The sequence below is a fragment of the Engystomops pustulosus genome, chromosome 7 (assembly GCF_040894005.1).
Source record: "Engystomops pustulosus chromosome 7, aEngPut4.maternal, whole genome shotgun sequence".
In the NCBI taxonomy this organism is placed as follows: Eukaryota; Metazoa; Chordata; class Amphibia; order Anura; family Leptodactylidae; genus Engystomops; species Engystomops pustulosus.
Window position 1 is genome coordinate 111069628 of NC_092417.1, and position 17573 is coordinate 111087200.

The 17573-nt window shown below is 41.8% G+C and overlaps 1 protein-coding gene across 1 annotated transcript in view; it reads right to left on the bottom strand.

Annotated features, from left to right (window-relative positions):
- The window catches only part of GAN (gigaxonin), a 46290-nt gene that overhangs the window by 1035 nt on the left and 27682 nt on the right, over positions 1–17573 (bottom strand). Inside the window, exons 6-10 of the mRNA XM_072117550.1 lie at positions 12803–12915; positions 8767–8916; positions 7214–7350; positions 7011–7139; positions 4697–4806 (exon numbers count right to left, since the gene is read on the bottom strand). Of these exons, the coding sequence (XP_071973651.1) occupies positions 4697–4806; positions 7011–7139; positions 7214–7350; positions 8767–8916; positions 12803–12915 (639 nt within the window). The remainder of the gene's footprint in view (positions 1–4696; positions 4807–7010; positions 7140–7213; positions 7351–8766; positions 8917–12802; positions 12916–17573) is intronic.

Below are 17573 nucleotides of genomic sequence, written 5' to 3' on the forward strand. Positions count from 1 at the left end.
TAGAAGCCTTCTGAACAATATGGCTAGAGACGATAAATAGTCAATTAACTATACAGCACAGGTCTACAGAATTGTATACCACTAAGCATCTAGGAAAATTAATTTTTAAGCATAAAACACATAAGTAATTTATTTCAGTGCACTTGATGGTGGCCATTTGTGAAGTTGATAACATTCATTTAAATAGGTGGTTGCAATTGATGTGCATCACATGTTTAGGCTGAAAGAAAGAATAGTGTCTTGGGAAAACAGTGATACATAAGATTCTGTAAGTGTGGGCTGTCTGCGCACTCTCAGGTATACATATCCGATTCAATGGCAAGTTTGCTGCACGTTTCCATTTTAGTATAGAGTTTAGAGTTTGGAATTAATTCTTCAGGGATGACTTATAGAGCAGACCTGTACTCACTCAGTTACAGGTTTACATTCTGTATAATAAAAAGACGGAAACATTATTGCTGAAGAGCCAATTTCTTTGTGTATGTCTACATAAAGGGCATACAATTCTTGAAAGATCTACTCAAGTACAATTCCAGGTAAATGGAGGAAAGAACCAGCCCTTACAATGCAAATGAATGGAATAAATGGTTTTATGTGATGAAATGTTATGTATTTATTGTAAATCGTATGGATCATGTAATGCCATAATCCACAAGAAAAAAAAAACCAAAAAACTGTATATTGGTGAATTTATCAGACCCTGCATAAATGGGCCACATTTCACAATTACCGTAAATGATTGCTGATCTTATGTTCTTAAATTTGTTAAGCCTAAGCCTAGGGCTTGGTCAGGAAGGTGAAAACTGGCTTTGGATGAAAGGGGTTAAAGAGACATTATTCATATCATGGCAGCAGGACTCAGGACTTCCTGTGATGACCAGTGTCTTGCTAGCCTACAGAAGATGGCGGGCGGCTATCAAAACCACTCACATATCAGTGGTTGGAGGGGTGTGTGGATGCACTTGGCACATCCCTGCAACCACTGTTTCCCTTACATCCCTCACCCAATCCCTTCTCTTCCTTTGTGGAACTCGATGGCCCAAGGTTTATTTTCAACCATATTGACCATGACACTGACATGGGAGAAGTTATGATAGAGGGGGCATGCAGTAGAAAGCAAATCCACACACTTGAGGTTATATAGGATGCAAAAGAAAATATTATTAGCGACTCCAATTACCGTATATACTCGAGTTCAAGCCGATCCGAATACAAGTCTAGGTAACAAATTTTACCACCAAAAACTTGGAAAACCTATTGACTCAAGTATAAGCCTAGGGTGGGAAATGCATTTGTCACAGTCTCCTAGTATTTAGCCAGCCAACCCGCCCCCTGTAGTATATAGCCAGACAGCTCGCCCCCCGCCCCCTGGTATATAGCCAACCAGTGTACCTCAGCTCAGCTTTCCAACGCCCGACAGACATCATAGTTTGTGCACCTGCCGGGCCGTGCGGACGGACCGGTTGCTGACCTGGAGCTGGCTCACATGAAGTAAGAAGAGCACCTGCCCAGGGCATCGGAAAGGGAGTACTCAGTTGAAATTATTTATATACCCGAGTATATGCCGAGTGGGGAATTTTCAGCACAAAAATTGCTGGAAAACTCTGCTTATACTCTATACCGTAATGAAACATTTCGACCAAAGTGGTCTTCATCAGACACCAATGCCGCAAAAGAGGGATTTCAGGCAGATCTGGATGTTCAGCATTGTAAGAAGTAATAATTAGATTGTAATAGTTTACAATCTAATAAGTGGAGGGTATGTGGAGGCCCTAATGACTGTGCATCCCCCCCACCTCCATCCACCAGAAGATAGCAAGGCACAATTCGTCAGAGAAATTCCCAAGTCCTGCTGTCTTTATATTTGTTTCAAATAAAGTTAATAAACATATGGTACATCTTAACTGACAAAATTATCTACAAAATATAATTCTGCAAGAAGTGGATTAACCCCTCGGCTGCGGCTGTATGGAGAGGGCGCACGAGCCGACATAGAAAAACAACATATACCGTATATACTCGAGTATAAGCCGAGGCTCCTAATTTTACCACAAAAACCTGGGAAATCCTATTGACTTCAGTATAAGCTGAGGGTGGGAAATGCATTGGTCACCCTGCCCCATAGTATACAGCCAGCACCTGCCCCCCTGTATATAGCCTGACAGCCTATATCCCCCAGTATATAGCCAGCAGCAGGGGAAGCCGGAAAGGTGAGTTTTGATATATATTTTTTTACTCGAGTATAAGCAGAGTTTAGGTTTTCAGCAAATTTTTTTTGTGCTGCAAAACTAGGCTTATACTCGAGTATATATGGTATATTGCAACATATAAAAAAAATGTAATAAAGAGTGGTCGAAAAGTTGTACAGTGTGCAAAGTATATAGGTTTTATTGTGTTTAAATACATTAAAAAAGTCTAAGTGTAGTACCCTGTGATTGCACCAACCAAAAGAATGAAGGAGACCTTTCTTTTGGGGCACAGTAAAAGCTGTAAAAACCAAGCCCGCAAGAAAATGGTGCAAATCCGTTTTTTCACCAATTTCACTGCATTTGGCATTTTTTCTCATACAGCTCTTTTTGTGGAAAAAGTTATAATAAATAATAATTCTTTATTTATATAGCGCACACAGATTACGCAGTGCTGCACAAAGCATGTCAAAGCATATTATTATTATATTATAAGTTATAGATTTTTTTTAAAAGGTGGGGAGTTTAACCCCTCAACGCCGAAGCCACTTTTCACCTTCCTGACACGGCCCATTTTTTCAAATCTGCCCTATGTCATTTTAAATGGTTATAACTTTGAAACGCTTTAACATATCCAAGTGGTTTTAAAATTGTTTTCTCGTGACACATTGTACTTCATGTTAGTTGAAAAATTTTGGTGACAAGTTTTGCATTTATTTATGAGAAAATCAGATATCTGGTGAAAATTTTGAAAAAATTTCGAACTTCAAAATGTTCTACTTTTTCCATACATGGTCATAACCGCAAAAAAAACGTAATAACTAACATTCACCGAATGTCTATCCAAGACTGACTGTGCCCGCACCGTTTCTGTTTTTACTTCTGATCTTATTTTTGTAGGATGTTATGAGGCTTTGAACGTTAGGTGCGATTTTTCACATTTTCATAAAAACCGCAAAATCCTGCTATTGAGGGACCAGGTTTCAAATCACTTTGAGAGGCCTAAATAAAAGTAAAACCCCATAAATTATCCCATTATAGAAACTACTCCCCTCAACGTACGTAAAACAACTTTTATGACGTCTGCTAACCCTTTGAAAGTAAAATTTTTTTGGCTAAATGAATGTGTTTTTCGTAAAATGTACAAATTCTCAGTGGATAAAATACCAAAACGCTCCACAAAATTTGATACCCAGTCCCTCCCACGTATAACAATACGCCATATGTGGTGGTAACCTGATGTGTGGGCACACGCCAGGGAATTGAAGGAAAGCTGCGCCATTCAGAGCAGATTATGCATTGTCACTTTTTATTGGCTATACAATCTTTATGTATTTGGCAATTTGGACATATAAGGGCTTATTTTTTGCGACATGAGATGTACTTTACAAATACTTCATTTTAGTGGGTCATTAGCTTATTGATGAGATTTTATTAACTCTTGAATGTATGGAGGAAAAGAAAATTGTAAATTTTTTGGGGGTCATACACTGTACACTAAAATACTATATTATCTTTATTCTACAGATTACTACGATTACAGTGATACCTCATTTATATAGTTTTTCATTTATTTTTACAATTTTACTGGATAAAAACTAATATAGAGGAAATCTCATTTGTTTTTGCATCGCCATCTTTTTGAAGACGTAATTTTAATATTTTTTGGTTGACAGAGCTAGTTTAGGGCTTATTTTTTACATGTTGAGTTGTTTGTTTTTTTTACAGCGTTCACCGAGCGGGTCCAATATTATTTCTGAGTTATTGTACGGATTGTCACGGACGCAGCGATACCAAATATGTGGGTTTTTTTCAGCGATTTTGTTTTTTTTCACTTTATTGCATGTGTATAGGGAATATTTGTGTTTAGAGGACTTAACTTTAATTATTTTTATTACAAAATGTTTTTATTTAATGTTTTTAACTTTTTTTTATTTACTTTTACAGGTTAGCTTGAACAAGCGATCCACTGATCACTTATTCAAGCTCTTCTTCACCTTCATCACAGTGTTATACAGGTATAATGTAACACATGTAATGTAGCTCAGTGTAATGTAACACAGGACCCAGCTCCCGGAAGAGGATCACACAGCCCTGGGCACTGGCAGTCCCGGGGCTGCGATCGGAGCAGCGACCGCGGCCTGTTAGGGGTTAACACCCGCGATCGGAGATTTAGAGGTGTTAGAGGCGTGTGTCGGCTATAATATATAGCCGACACCCGCAGCTTCAGGCGCCGCCTCCGTTCAGGAGCCGGTGCCAGAAGCTTGACGTAATAGTATTATTGCAAATTGAGGGAACGCACCTCACGCGATGCAGTACTATTACGTCAAATGTCGGGAAGGGGTTAAAAAGGGCTTAAGTGGTTAAACTGTCTACCTGTATAGGAATCATGCAACCTTGAAACCTGAAGTGAACGGCAAATACCTTGTGTAAAAACAAATTTCTAAAAAAAAGAAAAATGAAGAAAAACAAAAACAGATGTTAAAACAGTGTTGCTCTTTAATTGTTACCTGTATCAAGATCACCGATGACATAGATACTAGCACCAATGGGCACAGCACCATATACAAAGGAAGAACTTGTTGGAATACACAAGTTCTGATCATTTAGGTAGATCCACCTGCAGACAGAAGCAGTAAAGTGAATACACAAATGTGTAAGTATATTCATGAACACAGACCAGCAAGAACAGACATTTGTTTTCATAAAGCTTAAAGCCTAATCTGTATTTCTCCAGCACTGTAAAAATATAGGCAACAAAACCACAAACCGGCCTGTAAGAGGCTCCATTATCTGTACAGGCAGTCCCCAGGTTACATACAAGTTAGGTTCTGCATGTTTGTTCTTAAGTTGAATTTGTATTTAAGTCGGAACTGTATATTTTATAATTGTATCCCCAGACAAATGTTTTTTGGTCTCTGTGACAATTGCATTTTAAAAATGTTGGGTTGTCATAAGAACCAGGATTGACAATAAAGCTTCATTACAGACACCTGTGATAACTGTTATAGCTGTTTATTGTAGCCTAAGGGCGATGACACACGTAGCGCGCTGTCTGCGTTTGAAAACAAACAAAGCCGCCCACCAGGGCGGGCCTCGGCCTGATCGCATCAGCGTTTCTATAGAAACGCCTGCGATCGGGAACGAGTCGCCGGTGTTTTGCATTAAATTAATGCAAAACACCGGTGGCTCATTCCCGATCGCAGGCGTTTCCATAGAAACGCTGATGCAATCGCACAAGGCCCGGCCCAGTGGGCGCGGCTTTGTCTGCATTTGCGTTTTCAGGCTAAAGTACAGTAAATTACCAACATCCAGAGGTCCGTTTGTAACTAGGGGTTGTCTGTAAGTCGGGTGTTCTTAAGTAGGGGACACACCCCTACTTAAGTATATTGTATAAGAGTGATCAGACCTCCTAGGGTTCAAGGTTTACAATTATTCCTTGCCATGAACTAGGGTTGCACAATGCATCACAATCATGGTACCTATATAACTTTCAATACCACGTTTCTGTTCAAGTGCGGTACTGAATGACATCGGGCAGGGAATCCTTTTGAGAGATGTGTCGGGAGAGCGGCGGAGCAGGGACAAAGTCATCAGGGTAATAATAATTCCTTTATTTATATAGCGCACACAGATTACACAGCGCTGCACAGAGCTTGCCATACAAACTCTTTGCAGATGTTGATCTCTATTTTATTCCATTAAATATTATTTTGCCCAACCCAGGATTTGAACCCACAACCTCCACACTCCACCTGCCATAGAGAGAAAGAGCCTCTATCCACTAAGCTATGGGCTTAGTGGTTGTCTATGGGAGGATTTAATGTAACCAAGAGCTTCACTTTTATTATTATTGAGATTATTATTAAGATTATTATTGAGATGATGATGATTATAATATTTTAATCGTATAATACAGTTAAATTAATTGACAAAAAGACAAAAAATAAGGGGTCATTTAAAAGAGCGTGTCCGCTGCTCATCTGCAAAAATACACATACAGCATCTGGTTTTTCTTCACATATGCAAAAAAAACATCTACTTCTTGTCATGCCCAGTTGATTGCCTAGCAACATACTTTCAAAGGAAAAGCAAATGCAATGAGGCAGAGCCCCGCCCCTGGATGTTTGCATTGCATTTCTAAAAGCGCCCCATGTGACCGCACCCCGAACATTCAGATAACACTTTTTTTCTTTTATTGAAAGTATAGTATCAGTATCGAGTATCACAGTACTTTTCTGGGTATTGGATCGCACTCAAAATTATGGCATCAGTGCAACCCTACCGTGAACTATATAAATTTGGCATCCCCACATTTGTACCTACCTAAAGAAAAAAGGGGAAGGGGTTACCCGAGTAGCACAATGAAAGCACATTAGAAAATGGTGCAAATGTTTTTTCTGCTCATATTAAAGCCCTCATAAACGCTTACAAATGGAAAAAAGATAAAGTGATATGGATTTAGGAAGAGAGGAGTGAAAAATGGAAATGCAAAAAAAAACAAAAAAAAACATCGCCTTGAAGGAGTTAAGGGTACATAAACAGACTGCACATGAGGAACCCATTGACGTTACTGACTTTACATTGACTTTCCGATATTTATTTGCAGCTGGCAAGCCTAACATATTATATGGAACAGGTTTCTAACAGGTAACACTAGATGGCGATATACCACCATTACAAATACTCCCACCTAGTAACTCATAGACCAAATAATACACAACTTAATATGATTGTGTTACTAAATTGTTTGAATAATATCAAGCAAAAATTATGTCACATTACAATACATAAAGAGACGAATAAAACCATATAAAGCCATACCGTTTAAAGTCATCATGGTAGAACTCAGACTTACAGGCCACCATCTCACTGTTCTGTTCATTTTCACGACTTCTAACCCCACCAAAGACATAAAGCTCCATACCCACTCCACACGCAACTGCGCCAAACCTGCAGAGAGAGTTTTGTGTGAGACAGAACACATGCGGAAGTCTGGCACAAAAATCTTTTCAGGACAACCTCACCTTCTCTCTTTCAAGGGGCAGATTGCTGTCCACTGCTGAGTTTTGGGGTCATAGCATTCTACAGACTCAAAAAGTTTCCCATAAGAACCACCTCCCATGGCGTAGATTTTCTTCTTCATTGTTGCATAGCAGCCGATCTGCAATAATCCACAAAGCCCAGGAAAGTCAAAAAGATTGGTGGCTACAAACAAAATACATGTTTATTTCAGATTTTCAATTTCCCAGAAAACTGGAGTTTCTGCAGCATTTCTAGTGCCAGGGCAGATATGGCAAATGTTGAACCAACACTGATGGCAAAAGAATAAGATAGGACGTAATTGTGTGTATTCTTGTGAGATTGGAGTCAGTAGGCAGTGCAGGGAAAAGAATACATAAAATGCAACTAAGCTGAATCAAGTTTAAAGAGAACCTGTCATCAGGATACCTAAAGACAGGTTCCAATAGTCTTTGGCATGTTCATTTAAAAACTGCCTTAGTCAGCATTATGAATAAATTCTGTGCTTTTTAGTTGAGCACAATATATACTCAAGTAGAAGCAGAGTTTTTCAGCACAAAAATTAAGAGTACTCGCTTTCCAACACCCCCCGCATGTCCTCTTCAGGTCCCTGTCCTATGATGCGGCTATGCAGCGGCCAGTGTTGATGCGGGCTGGCATTCTACATAGCGGGGGATACAGGCTGGCATTTTACATAGCGGGGGATACAGGCTGGCATTCTACATAGCGGGGGATACAGGCTGGCATTCTACATAGCGGGGGATACAGGCTGGCATTCTACATAGCGGGGGATATGGGCAGGGGCTTGCTATATACTAGGGGAGCAGGGGCCGGCAGGCTATGGGTTGAGTTGATCAGCCATTTACTGGCTGGAGGCTGTGACCAATGTATATCCCACCCTAGACTTATACTCAAGTTAATAGGTTTTCCCAGTGTTAAAATCAGGTACCTTGTCTTATACTGGGGTCGGCTTATACTTGAGTATATACTTTACATTACATAGCTCCCTGCCAGGAGCTTGTGGCGAGTCTCGTGTAGGGGGTGTGCATATATTATCAGGTGACGGAGCCAAGAAGCGCTCCGGTGCCTTAGGCGGGTGCGTCTCTAGGTCATATGACTATTTTTAAAAAGTCTTTTTAGGAGAATCTAGGAAAACCAATGCCATCCCCTAAACCAGTGGTTCTCAACCTTCCGTTGATGACTATATTGGCTTACTTTAACTGTCAAAGAAGGAAACCATTTATCCAAATGGTGGCCATATTACACTAGCATGAAAAGAGCCCTGTAAACCTCTCGGTCACGGTAAGAAGTAGAAATCCACATTTGAAGGACATTGCTGATATGTGTGCAGTGCCCGGAGCTCTCTGCACTAAATGCTCCCCAATTTCCAATGATGGCTCTGCTTCCATTTAATTCACTGGTCAAAGTATAAACTGGACATTGAATCTGGAATTAATCATCATCCAGAATATGTTTAGGCAGCTTTCTCCATCTTCTATAAAGCATTATAAGCAGACTTAAGGGGTTAAACATTCTGGCCCAATGTCTGGGCACATACCTTTCTGACCATGGTCATGTTCTGTTGCTTGCACCAGGTTTTTGTGCAGATGTCATATGATTCCATGGAAATCAATTCATGATCCTCATCCTCTCCTCCCAGAACATAGATGACACCATCAATTTCCACCACACCAAAACTATGTCTTGCCTAATGGAAAGATATAAAAATGTAAAGAATGTTTAATACTGTATATACTTGAGTATACTCGAGTAAAACCCTAACTCGGCTTATACTCAAGGCTATAAATATATTTTAAAAAAAGTGTACTCACCTTCAGACACCACCCTGGGAGGTCCTCTTCTGTCCAACAATGTTCGGGCTGAGGCTCCCTCTCTCTGTGCGCTGCTGTTGCTCGAGCTGTGACGTCAGCGGCTCACTGACATCACAGTGTGCCGTTGGCTTCGCACAGACTAGAACATCCGCGAGCCGCTGACGTCACAGCTCGAGCAGCGACACCGCACTGAGAGAAGGAGCCGAAGCATCGTTGGACAGAAGAGGACCTCCCGGGGAGGCGTCGGAAGGAGAGTACACTTTTTTTTTCCTTATAGGCTGGGCAGGGGCTGTATACTGGGAGGATCGGGGCGAGCGGACTGTGTGCGACGGGGACCAGGGCGGGCGGGTTGTATACTGGGGATGAGGCTAGGACCAATGCATTTCCTACCCTCGGCTTATACTCAAGTCAATAGTTTTTTTTTTCCCTTTTTTTGTGTTAAAATAGGGTACCTCAGCTTATACTCGGGTCGGCTTATACTCGAGTATATATGGCAAGTCAAAAGTCTTCCCAGATCAAAAAGCTATATACTTCGATCTACGTTTGCTTTAACTTAAGGATACAGCCATTTTATTCAGACCCATTTATTTTTAACCGCGGTAACATGACACTTCATATGGCCATAAATTTTAAACACCAAGTACCTATAATGATTTTGAGATTGTTTTTTTTATCACATGTTGTACTTCACGTTAGTGGTAAATTTTGGTTGATATGTTTTGCATTTATTTACTTGACCATTTAAATTTCAGTTATCGAATTTTCAGACAGACAGTAACTGACATTAACCATAAGTCTGCTTCATCTTTTCATATATTTTTTAAATGTCTTGATACTTTATTTTGAGGTCATGTGGCTTACAAATCGAATATTAGTTTTGTTTTTTCAAAAAGATTTCAGAATTGGGGATCATTTTTGTTTTGAAATATATAAAATATTAGAAACCACCTTTGAATCAAGTTTTTAAATCTGCGCACCTCATCCATTTGTGGATGCACAGTGGGGCGCAGTAGGGAAGGAGAGACATGCAGAAGTCAGTTTTGCCCTACCCCAAGTTATATGTAATCTATGTTATATGGGTCAGAATGATTATGACAATAGAAAATTTCCATTTTTTTTCTTGCATTTTACTAATTTTGTAGAATTAAACCTATGGGGAAAAAAAAAATCTATAACTTTTGCATCACCATTTTCACTTATTATTGCATTTTATTTGGAAAAAATAGCTACAAATAGAATATTTGGCAAAAATATTTTTTTACGCCATTTATTGTGCTGGTTCAATAATGATTTTGTTTTATTGTATGGGCTAAAACAGAGCTCAGAGAAGGGAGAAATAAGATAAATGACCCCTTGTGCGCTTCCCGCAATTTTTGCAGTTTTGTGTAAATCTCTTTAACCCCTTAAGGATTTTCTCTCATTTCTTCCTCTCCACCTTCAAAAATCCATAAAAGTTTTTAATTTTTCTGTGTACAGAGCTGTGTGAGGGATTAAATTTTACTTCTCCGTCACATTATTTAGTATTCCATGCCATGTACTGGGAAGCTGGAAAAAAATTCCAAATGTGGAAAAAAAAAAAAAACATGTTCGCGTCACATTCTTGTGGGCTCAGTTTTTAGGACTTTCGAAGTGTGCTCAAAAATAACAACCCTGCTTTATTCTTTGGTTCGGTATGATCATGATACCAAATTTTTTAGAGGTTTTATTGCATTTTCACAAGTTTTCAAAACTTTAAACAATTGTGTATGAAAAAAGAAAAATTTCGCAATGTTCTGACGCTAATAACTTTTTCATACATTGGTGTACAGAGCGTTAGGTGTCATTTTTTGCTAAATGAGCCGACGTTTTCATTGCTAGCATTTTGAGGTCTGTGCGACATTTTAGTCACTTTTTATGTGATGTAAAATGGTGTAAAAGTGCCGTCTCAGACATTTGGGTGCTATTTTCCGTTATGTGGTTCACCAACGGCAATAACCGTTTTTATAGTTTGATAGATCGGACATTTTGGGACACGTCAATACCTATTGGGACCCCTAATAAATAAGCCCCATTGTGTCTGATTTTTACTGTTTATTAGATTTTAAATCAGTTCTAGGGAAAGGGGGGCGATTTGAACTTTGAGGTTTTTTACTTTTTAATTATTTTTGAAACTTTTTTTTTTTTAACTATTTTTTAGACCCTCTAGGGTACATTAACCCTAGATGGTATGATCGTTCCTACCATATATTGCAATACTACTTTATTTTTTGTCAGTCCCATAAAGATAAATGGAAAAAAAATTGAAAGATTGAGAAAGAATATCTGCTGTTTTCTTCAACCTGAGAGAAACACTACAGACATGGGATACATTTATAAATGGGACAACCTATTTAAAATGTACCATCTGATTCATACCTTATAAAACAGCAACTCTCACTGAAACCACTATGCATTCAGAGGCAGAATTTGGAGTATAATGGGTTTTTAATAGTCTCCTTTTCCTAAAAATACTGCTCCAGGGGGCGTGTTATTGCCTGTGCAGCAGGTAGCTCTGGTGATGTACTTATAGCTTATTAGCATATTTTAAAGACATTGTGTTTACAAATAGGAGACCATAAAAAAAAAAAAAAAAAAAAAAAAAAAAAAGATTTCAAGGCAGATAAGGGTGCAAAGAGGAGTCTGTCAATGATGAAGCTTCATAAAGTATGAATCAGATGGTATACTCCCTTAAACGACGAGCACCATAATAGTACGGCGCATGTCGGGTGCATGGAGAGGGCTCACAGAGCCCTCTCCATAGCCGGTAAGTCTTTGCTCTATATTGCAGAAAAGACTTACCGGTAACACCCGCAACTGGTGCTAGCACCGATCGCAGATGTTATCCTGTCTATCGCTGCCGGGGGCTTCAAAAAGATGGAGGTGCATGGGCACCGCCATCTTGGTGACAATCGTTGGTCCCCGTGAGGAGGAAAATCCCCATAAACTGCCATAATGTAGTATGACAGTATATGGAAGAATCAGACAACCTAGTGTTAAAGTACCATAGGAGCTCTGAAAAATTGTAAAAGTAAAAATTAAAAAAAAGGTCAAAAAAATTATTAATACAAAAACCTAAAAATTTAAATCACCCCCCTTTCCCTAGAACGAATATAAATAAAACAGTAAAAATCATAAACATATTCTGTATCGCCACATCCGAAAAGGGCCGATCTATCAAAATTTTATGTTTTTTTCGGAATGTAGCACCCAAAGTTGAAAATAACACATTTTTGCTATTTTGAATAAAATGCGATCAAAAGTCGCAAAAAAAAATGACAACACCCACAGCACCAAACTATAAAAAAAAGTTATCAGCGCCAGAAGATGGCAAAATCCCCCAGAATTTTTTGTACAGGTTTTAATTTTTGTAAATGTATGAAAACATTATACCTATACAAACTTGTTATCCCTGTGATCGCACCAACCCAAAAAATAAAGTAGACATGTCATTTGGGGCGCACAGTGAAAGCCGTAAAATCCAAGCCCACAAGAAAACGCGTAAATGTGTTTTTTCACCAATTTCACTGCATTAGGATTTTTCTTCCTGCTTCCCAGTGCACGGCATGGAATATTAAATACAGTCACTATGAAGTTTAATTTGTTACGCAGAAAACAAGCCCTCACAGAGCTCTTTATGTGTAAAAATTTAAAAGTTATAGATTTTTGAAGGTGGGGAGTAAAAAATGGAAATGAAAACACAAAAAGCCCAGGTCGTTAAAAAAAAAAAAAAAAAAAAAAGTTTACCTGAAGCATAGGTGGTAGAGGGCTCCATGAGTTGGCATCAGGATCATACTGCTCAGCAGAACTCAACGTCTCACTATTATCATTCTGCCCTCCAAGTACAAACAGGAAGCCCTCTGCAAACATAGAATCGGACTAAATTATAAACAATACATTTTGTTGTCCCAGGGAAGAAACATCTTTAAAATTGCTATTTACATTATCCTACACAGTATAGGAAATAACTCTAGGATTGTTAAGGAATGGGGCATCTACCAATCCTGAACATGGAGGTCACTACCAGAGATCGCATTAACGCATAGACGCATGATGAGGCGCCATTACTCCCCAGAATAATTGCCATGCGTAAAAGTACGCTTGGCAATTATCCCTGGCTGTAGTGTGTGGGCTGAGCGGTCCGGAGCGCACAGCATTAGTGTGCAGGACATGACAATGGCAGCGCGCGGCCCGGCACTGCTCAGCTCACACTACAGCGCTGGTAGCCTCTAGCATGGAGCTGCTCCGAGTAGCCGTGATGTCACGGGAGGGGGTGGAGCCTCCGGGAAAGGGGTGTGGCTTACCACGCAGTCTCCTCACAGGAAGTAGAGCTGTAATGGCTGCCTGCAAGTAGAAGGTGTACAGGTACTGTGTGCATACATGTGTATGGAGGTGAGGGGGCTTGACAGGAGTGGATGTGATAAGGGCAGGGAAGACCTGTATGTTACATGGGACTGCATGGCTTGCAGGTGCTGAGTTGGCATGAGGTGTATTTTACATAGGACTGCATGTCTGACAGGTGCTGAGGTGGCAGGTGTATTTTACATAGGACTGCATGTCTGGCGGGTGCTGAGGTGGCAGGTGTGTGTTACGTGGGACTGCATGTCTGGCGCTGAGGTGGCAGGTGTGTGTTACGTGGGACTGCATGTCTGGTGCTGAGGTGGCATGAGGTATATGTTACATGGGACTGCATGTCTGGTGCTGAGGTGGCATGAGGTATATGTTACGTGGGACTGCGTGTCTGGTGAGTGCTGAGGTGGCATGAGGTGTATGTGAAACAGAACTGCTTAAACAGTAAAAACATGTAAAAAATGACAGACACAAATTCAATTAATAAAAAACCTAAAAAAACGCCTCCCCCCAACACAGACACCAAAAAAAAGAAAACAAAATTTATTTTTAAAAAAAGCATTTTACAAAGCAACCGAATTTGCAGTGTTGGCTGCAGTCTGGCCAATGGGGCTCGGCGGCGGCTGCCACAGTCTGGTCACATGGGGAGAGGGATACAGTGTGTGTTAGCCGCAGTGTGGTGGTGGGAGGTCTCGGCGGGCCGCAGTGTGGTGGTGGGAGGTCTCGGCGGGCCGCAGTGTGGTGGTGGGAGGTCTCGGCGGGCCGCAGTGTGGTGGTGGGAGGTCTCGGCGGGCCGCAGTGTGGTGGTGGGAGGTCTCGGCGGGCCGCAGTGTGGTGGTGGGAGGTCTCGGCGGGCCGCAGTGTGGTGGTGGGAGGTCTCGGCGGGCCGCAGTGTGGTGGTGGGAGGTCTCGGCGGGCCGCAGTGTGGTGGTGGGAGGTCTCGGCGGGCCGCAGTGTGGTGGTGGGAGGTCTCGGCGGGCCGCAGTGTGGTGGTGGGAGGTCTCGGCGGGCCGCAGTGTGGTGGTGGGAGGTCTCGGCGGGCCGCAGTGTGGTGGTGGGAGGTCTCGGCGGGCCGCAGTGTGGTGGTGGGAGGTCTCGGCGGGCCGCAGTGTGGTGGTGGGAGGTCTCGGCGGGCCGCAGTGTGGTGGTGGGAGGTCTCGGCGGGCCGCAGTGTGGTGGTGGGAGGTCTCGGCGGGCCGCAGTGTGGTGGTGGGAGGTCTCGGCGGGCCGCAGTGTGGTGGTGGGAGGTCTCGGCGGGCCGCAGTGTGGTGGTGGGAGGTCTCGGCGGGCCGCAGTGTGGTGGTGGGAGGTCTCGGCGGGCCGCAGTGTGGTGGTGGGAGGTCTCGGCGGGCCGCAGTGTGGTGGTGGGAGGTCTCGGCGGGCCGCAGTGTGGTGGTGGGAGGTCTCGGCGGGCCGCAGTGTGGTGGTGGGAGGTCTCGGCGGGCCGCAGTGTGGTGGTGGGAGGTTTCGGCGGGCCGCAGTGTGGTGGTGGAAGCTCTCTGCGGGTCGCAGTGTGGTGGTGGGAGGTTTCGGCGGGCCGCGGTGTGGTGGTAGAAGCTCTCTGCGGGCCGCAGTGTAGTGGTGGGAGGTTTCGGCGGGCCGCAGTGTGGTGGTGGAAGCTCTCTGCGGGTCGCAGTGTGGTGGTGGGAGGTTTCGGCGGGCCACGGTGTGGTGGTAGAAGCTCTCTGCGGGCCGCAGTGTGGTGGTGGGAGGTCTCGGTGGCCGCAGTGTGGTGGTGGGAGGTTTCGGCGGGCCACAGTCGGGTGGTGGGAGGTTTTCGGCGACTGTGGTTGGGGGGTTGGTGGTGTCAGCTCCAGTCTGGGCAATGCATGATGTAACATCACTATAACTGCCTCAATTTGCTATTTAAACACAGAAGATACTGACACATGATTGTATAAATAGCGTCTATCAACATTATATACAGCTATGAGTTATATACTTGTATTACTAAAAATTTCATACTCCTTCCCGGCTAAAAATACTCCTCAAAAATAGTAAGAGGAGTATTATTACCCTTCTAGAAATATCTTAGTGCGACCTCTGGTCACTACTAAGAACCCCTCTATCTATAAAATCTACTACTCTTATTACAGTCATGACCAAAAGTTTTGAGAATGATACAAATGTTAATTTTTACAAAGTCTACTGCATCAGGTTTTATAATGGCAATTTGCATATACTCCAGAATGTTATAAAGAGTGGTCAGCTTAACAGCAATTAATTGCAAAGTCAGTATTTGCCTAGAAAATGAACTTTTCCCCCCAAAACTTCATTGCAGGCCTGCCTTAAAAAAGGAGCAGCTAACATTGTTTCAGTGATTGCTCCCGTAAGACAGGTGTGGGCGTTGCTGAGGACAAGGCTGGAGATCAATCTGTCATGATTAAGAATCACACCACTGGACACTTTAACCCCTTAGCACTCCGCCGTAGCTTTACGGCACTGGGTCCTGCAAACAGCGTTCAGCGCAGTACAGCTACTGCGCGGAGACGATGCCTGTTCAGCTCTGCACAGGAGCAGAGCCAGCATGGGGGGGGGGGGTCGTGGGATGTCAGCGGTAATCTACCGCTGACATCCCCGGCTAACACCCGCGGTCGAGTGGGCTCCAGCTCCCAGGGGTCTTTCCCCCACGATTGCCCCCCCCCCCCGCGTGCTGTTTTCGGGGGCGCCGATCGTTGCTATGGCATCTATGGCGTCCGATCGGGACCCCAGAGATGCCTGAAGGCAGTGCCTTTAAGATGGCATCTGTGACGTCATCTTAAAGGCACAGTGTCAGATGACACTGCTAATACCCTGGAATACATAAGTATTGTAGAGTGTTACCATGAACAAGCAATCAGATGATTGCTTGTTCATGTCCCATGGTAGAACAAGTTAAAAAAAAAAAAAAAAAAAAAATTCAATAAAAAATAAAAGTTTATATATCACAAAAAATGCCCATAAGCCAAAAAACATATAGAGACATATAACGCTCAAAAAAGTCTAAATCATAACACAAACCCCCCATATATAGTATCACCGCGTCCGTAACAATCCGTAGAATAAAATTAAACTATTGAGCCCGTACGATGCAATAAAAAGTGATCAACAAAACATATGTTCTCCATGATACTGTTGCAAAGTACAACATGTCCCGCAAAAAACAAGCCATCAACCAGCTCCGTAGCCAAAAAAGTAACAATGTTATGCCACTTGGAAGACAACGATGCAAAAATGATACATTTCCCCCCACATTAGTGTTTTATTTGCCAAATTTAGTAAAACATAAGAAAAAAATATTCATGTCTGATATCCCCGTAATCGTATTGAGCCATAGAATAAACATAACATGATTATTAGGCTATACAGTGAACACAAAAAAAAAAAAGTTAAAAATCCAGTACAGAATTGATGCTTTTCTACTCGTGACCAACCCCAAAATGGTAACACTGGAAAAAGCATCTTGTCTAGCAAAAAAAATGCCATCACATGGCCCCAATAACGAAAAAGCTAAAATTTTATAGCCTGCAAAATGGGCCAACGTGGAAACTAAAATCCTGGCAGCTGCAGGTGCCTCCTTCCTTTCTTCGGCTCGCTCCCATAAAACAAGTCACAGACACACGTGGGGGGTCTCTGAAATCGGGAGAAATTTCCTAACAAATTGTATGGTGGGTTTCGATTTTATATGTTTTGGAAATGTATAAATTTTTAGGGCTAAATGAACGTATAACCGACAAAATTTGACCATTCTAGATTTCAGTCATTTTGATTCAATTATTATGAAGATCTCAAGGGGTTAACGATCTTCCTAAAAGCTGTTTCTGATAGTTTGAGGGGTGCAGATTTGAAAATGGGTTGATTATGTGGGTGGTTTTAATGCCAAATATGTAAAATTTCATTCAAAACAGTATTTATTGCCAAAATAATGGAAAATCTATATTCAATTTGTAAGCCGCACGACATCAAAATAAATTATCCAGACATTTAAAAAATGATGAAAATATGAAGTAGACATATGGGAAATGTTATTGAGCAGATTATTTAGGTGGTAAATCTATCTGCCTGAAAATGCAATGATTTCGAATTTCAAAAATGGAATTTTTTTTTTAAAAAAAATCATAATTTTTTTTGGTAAATAAACCCAAAACTTATCAGCCAACGTTTACCACTAAATTAAAGTACAACATGT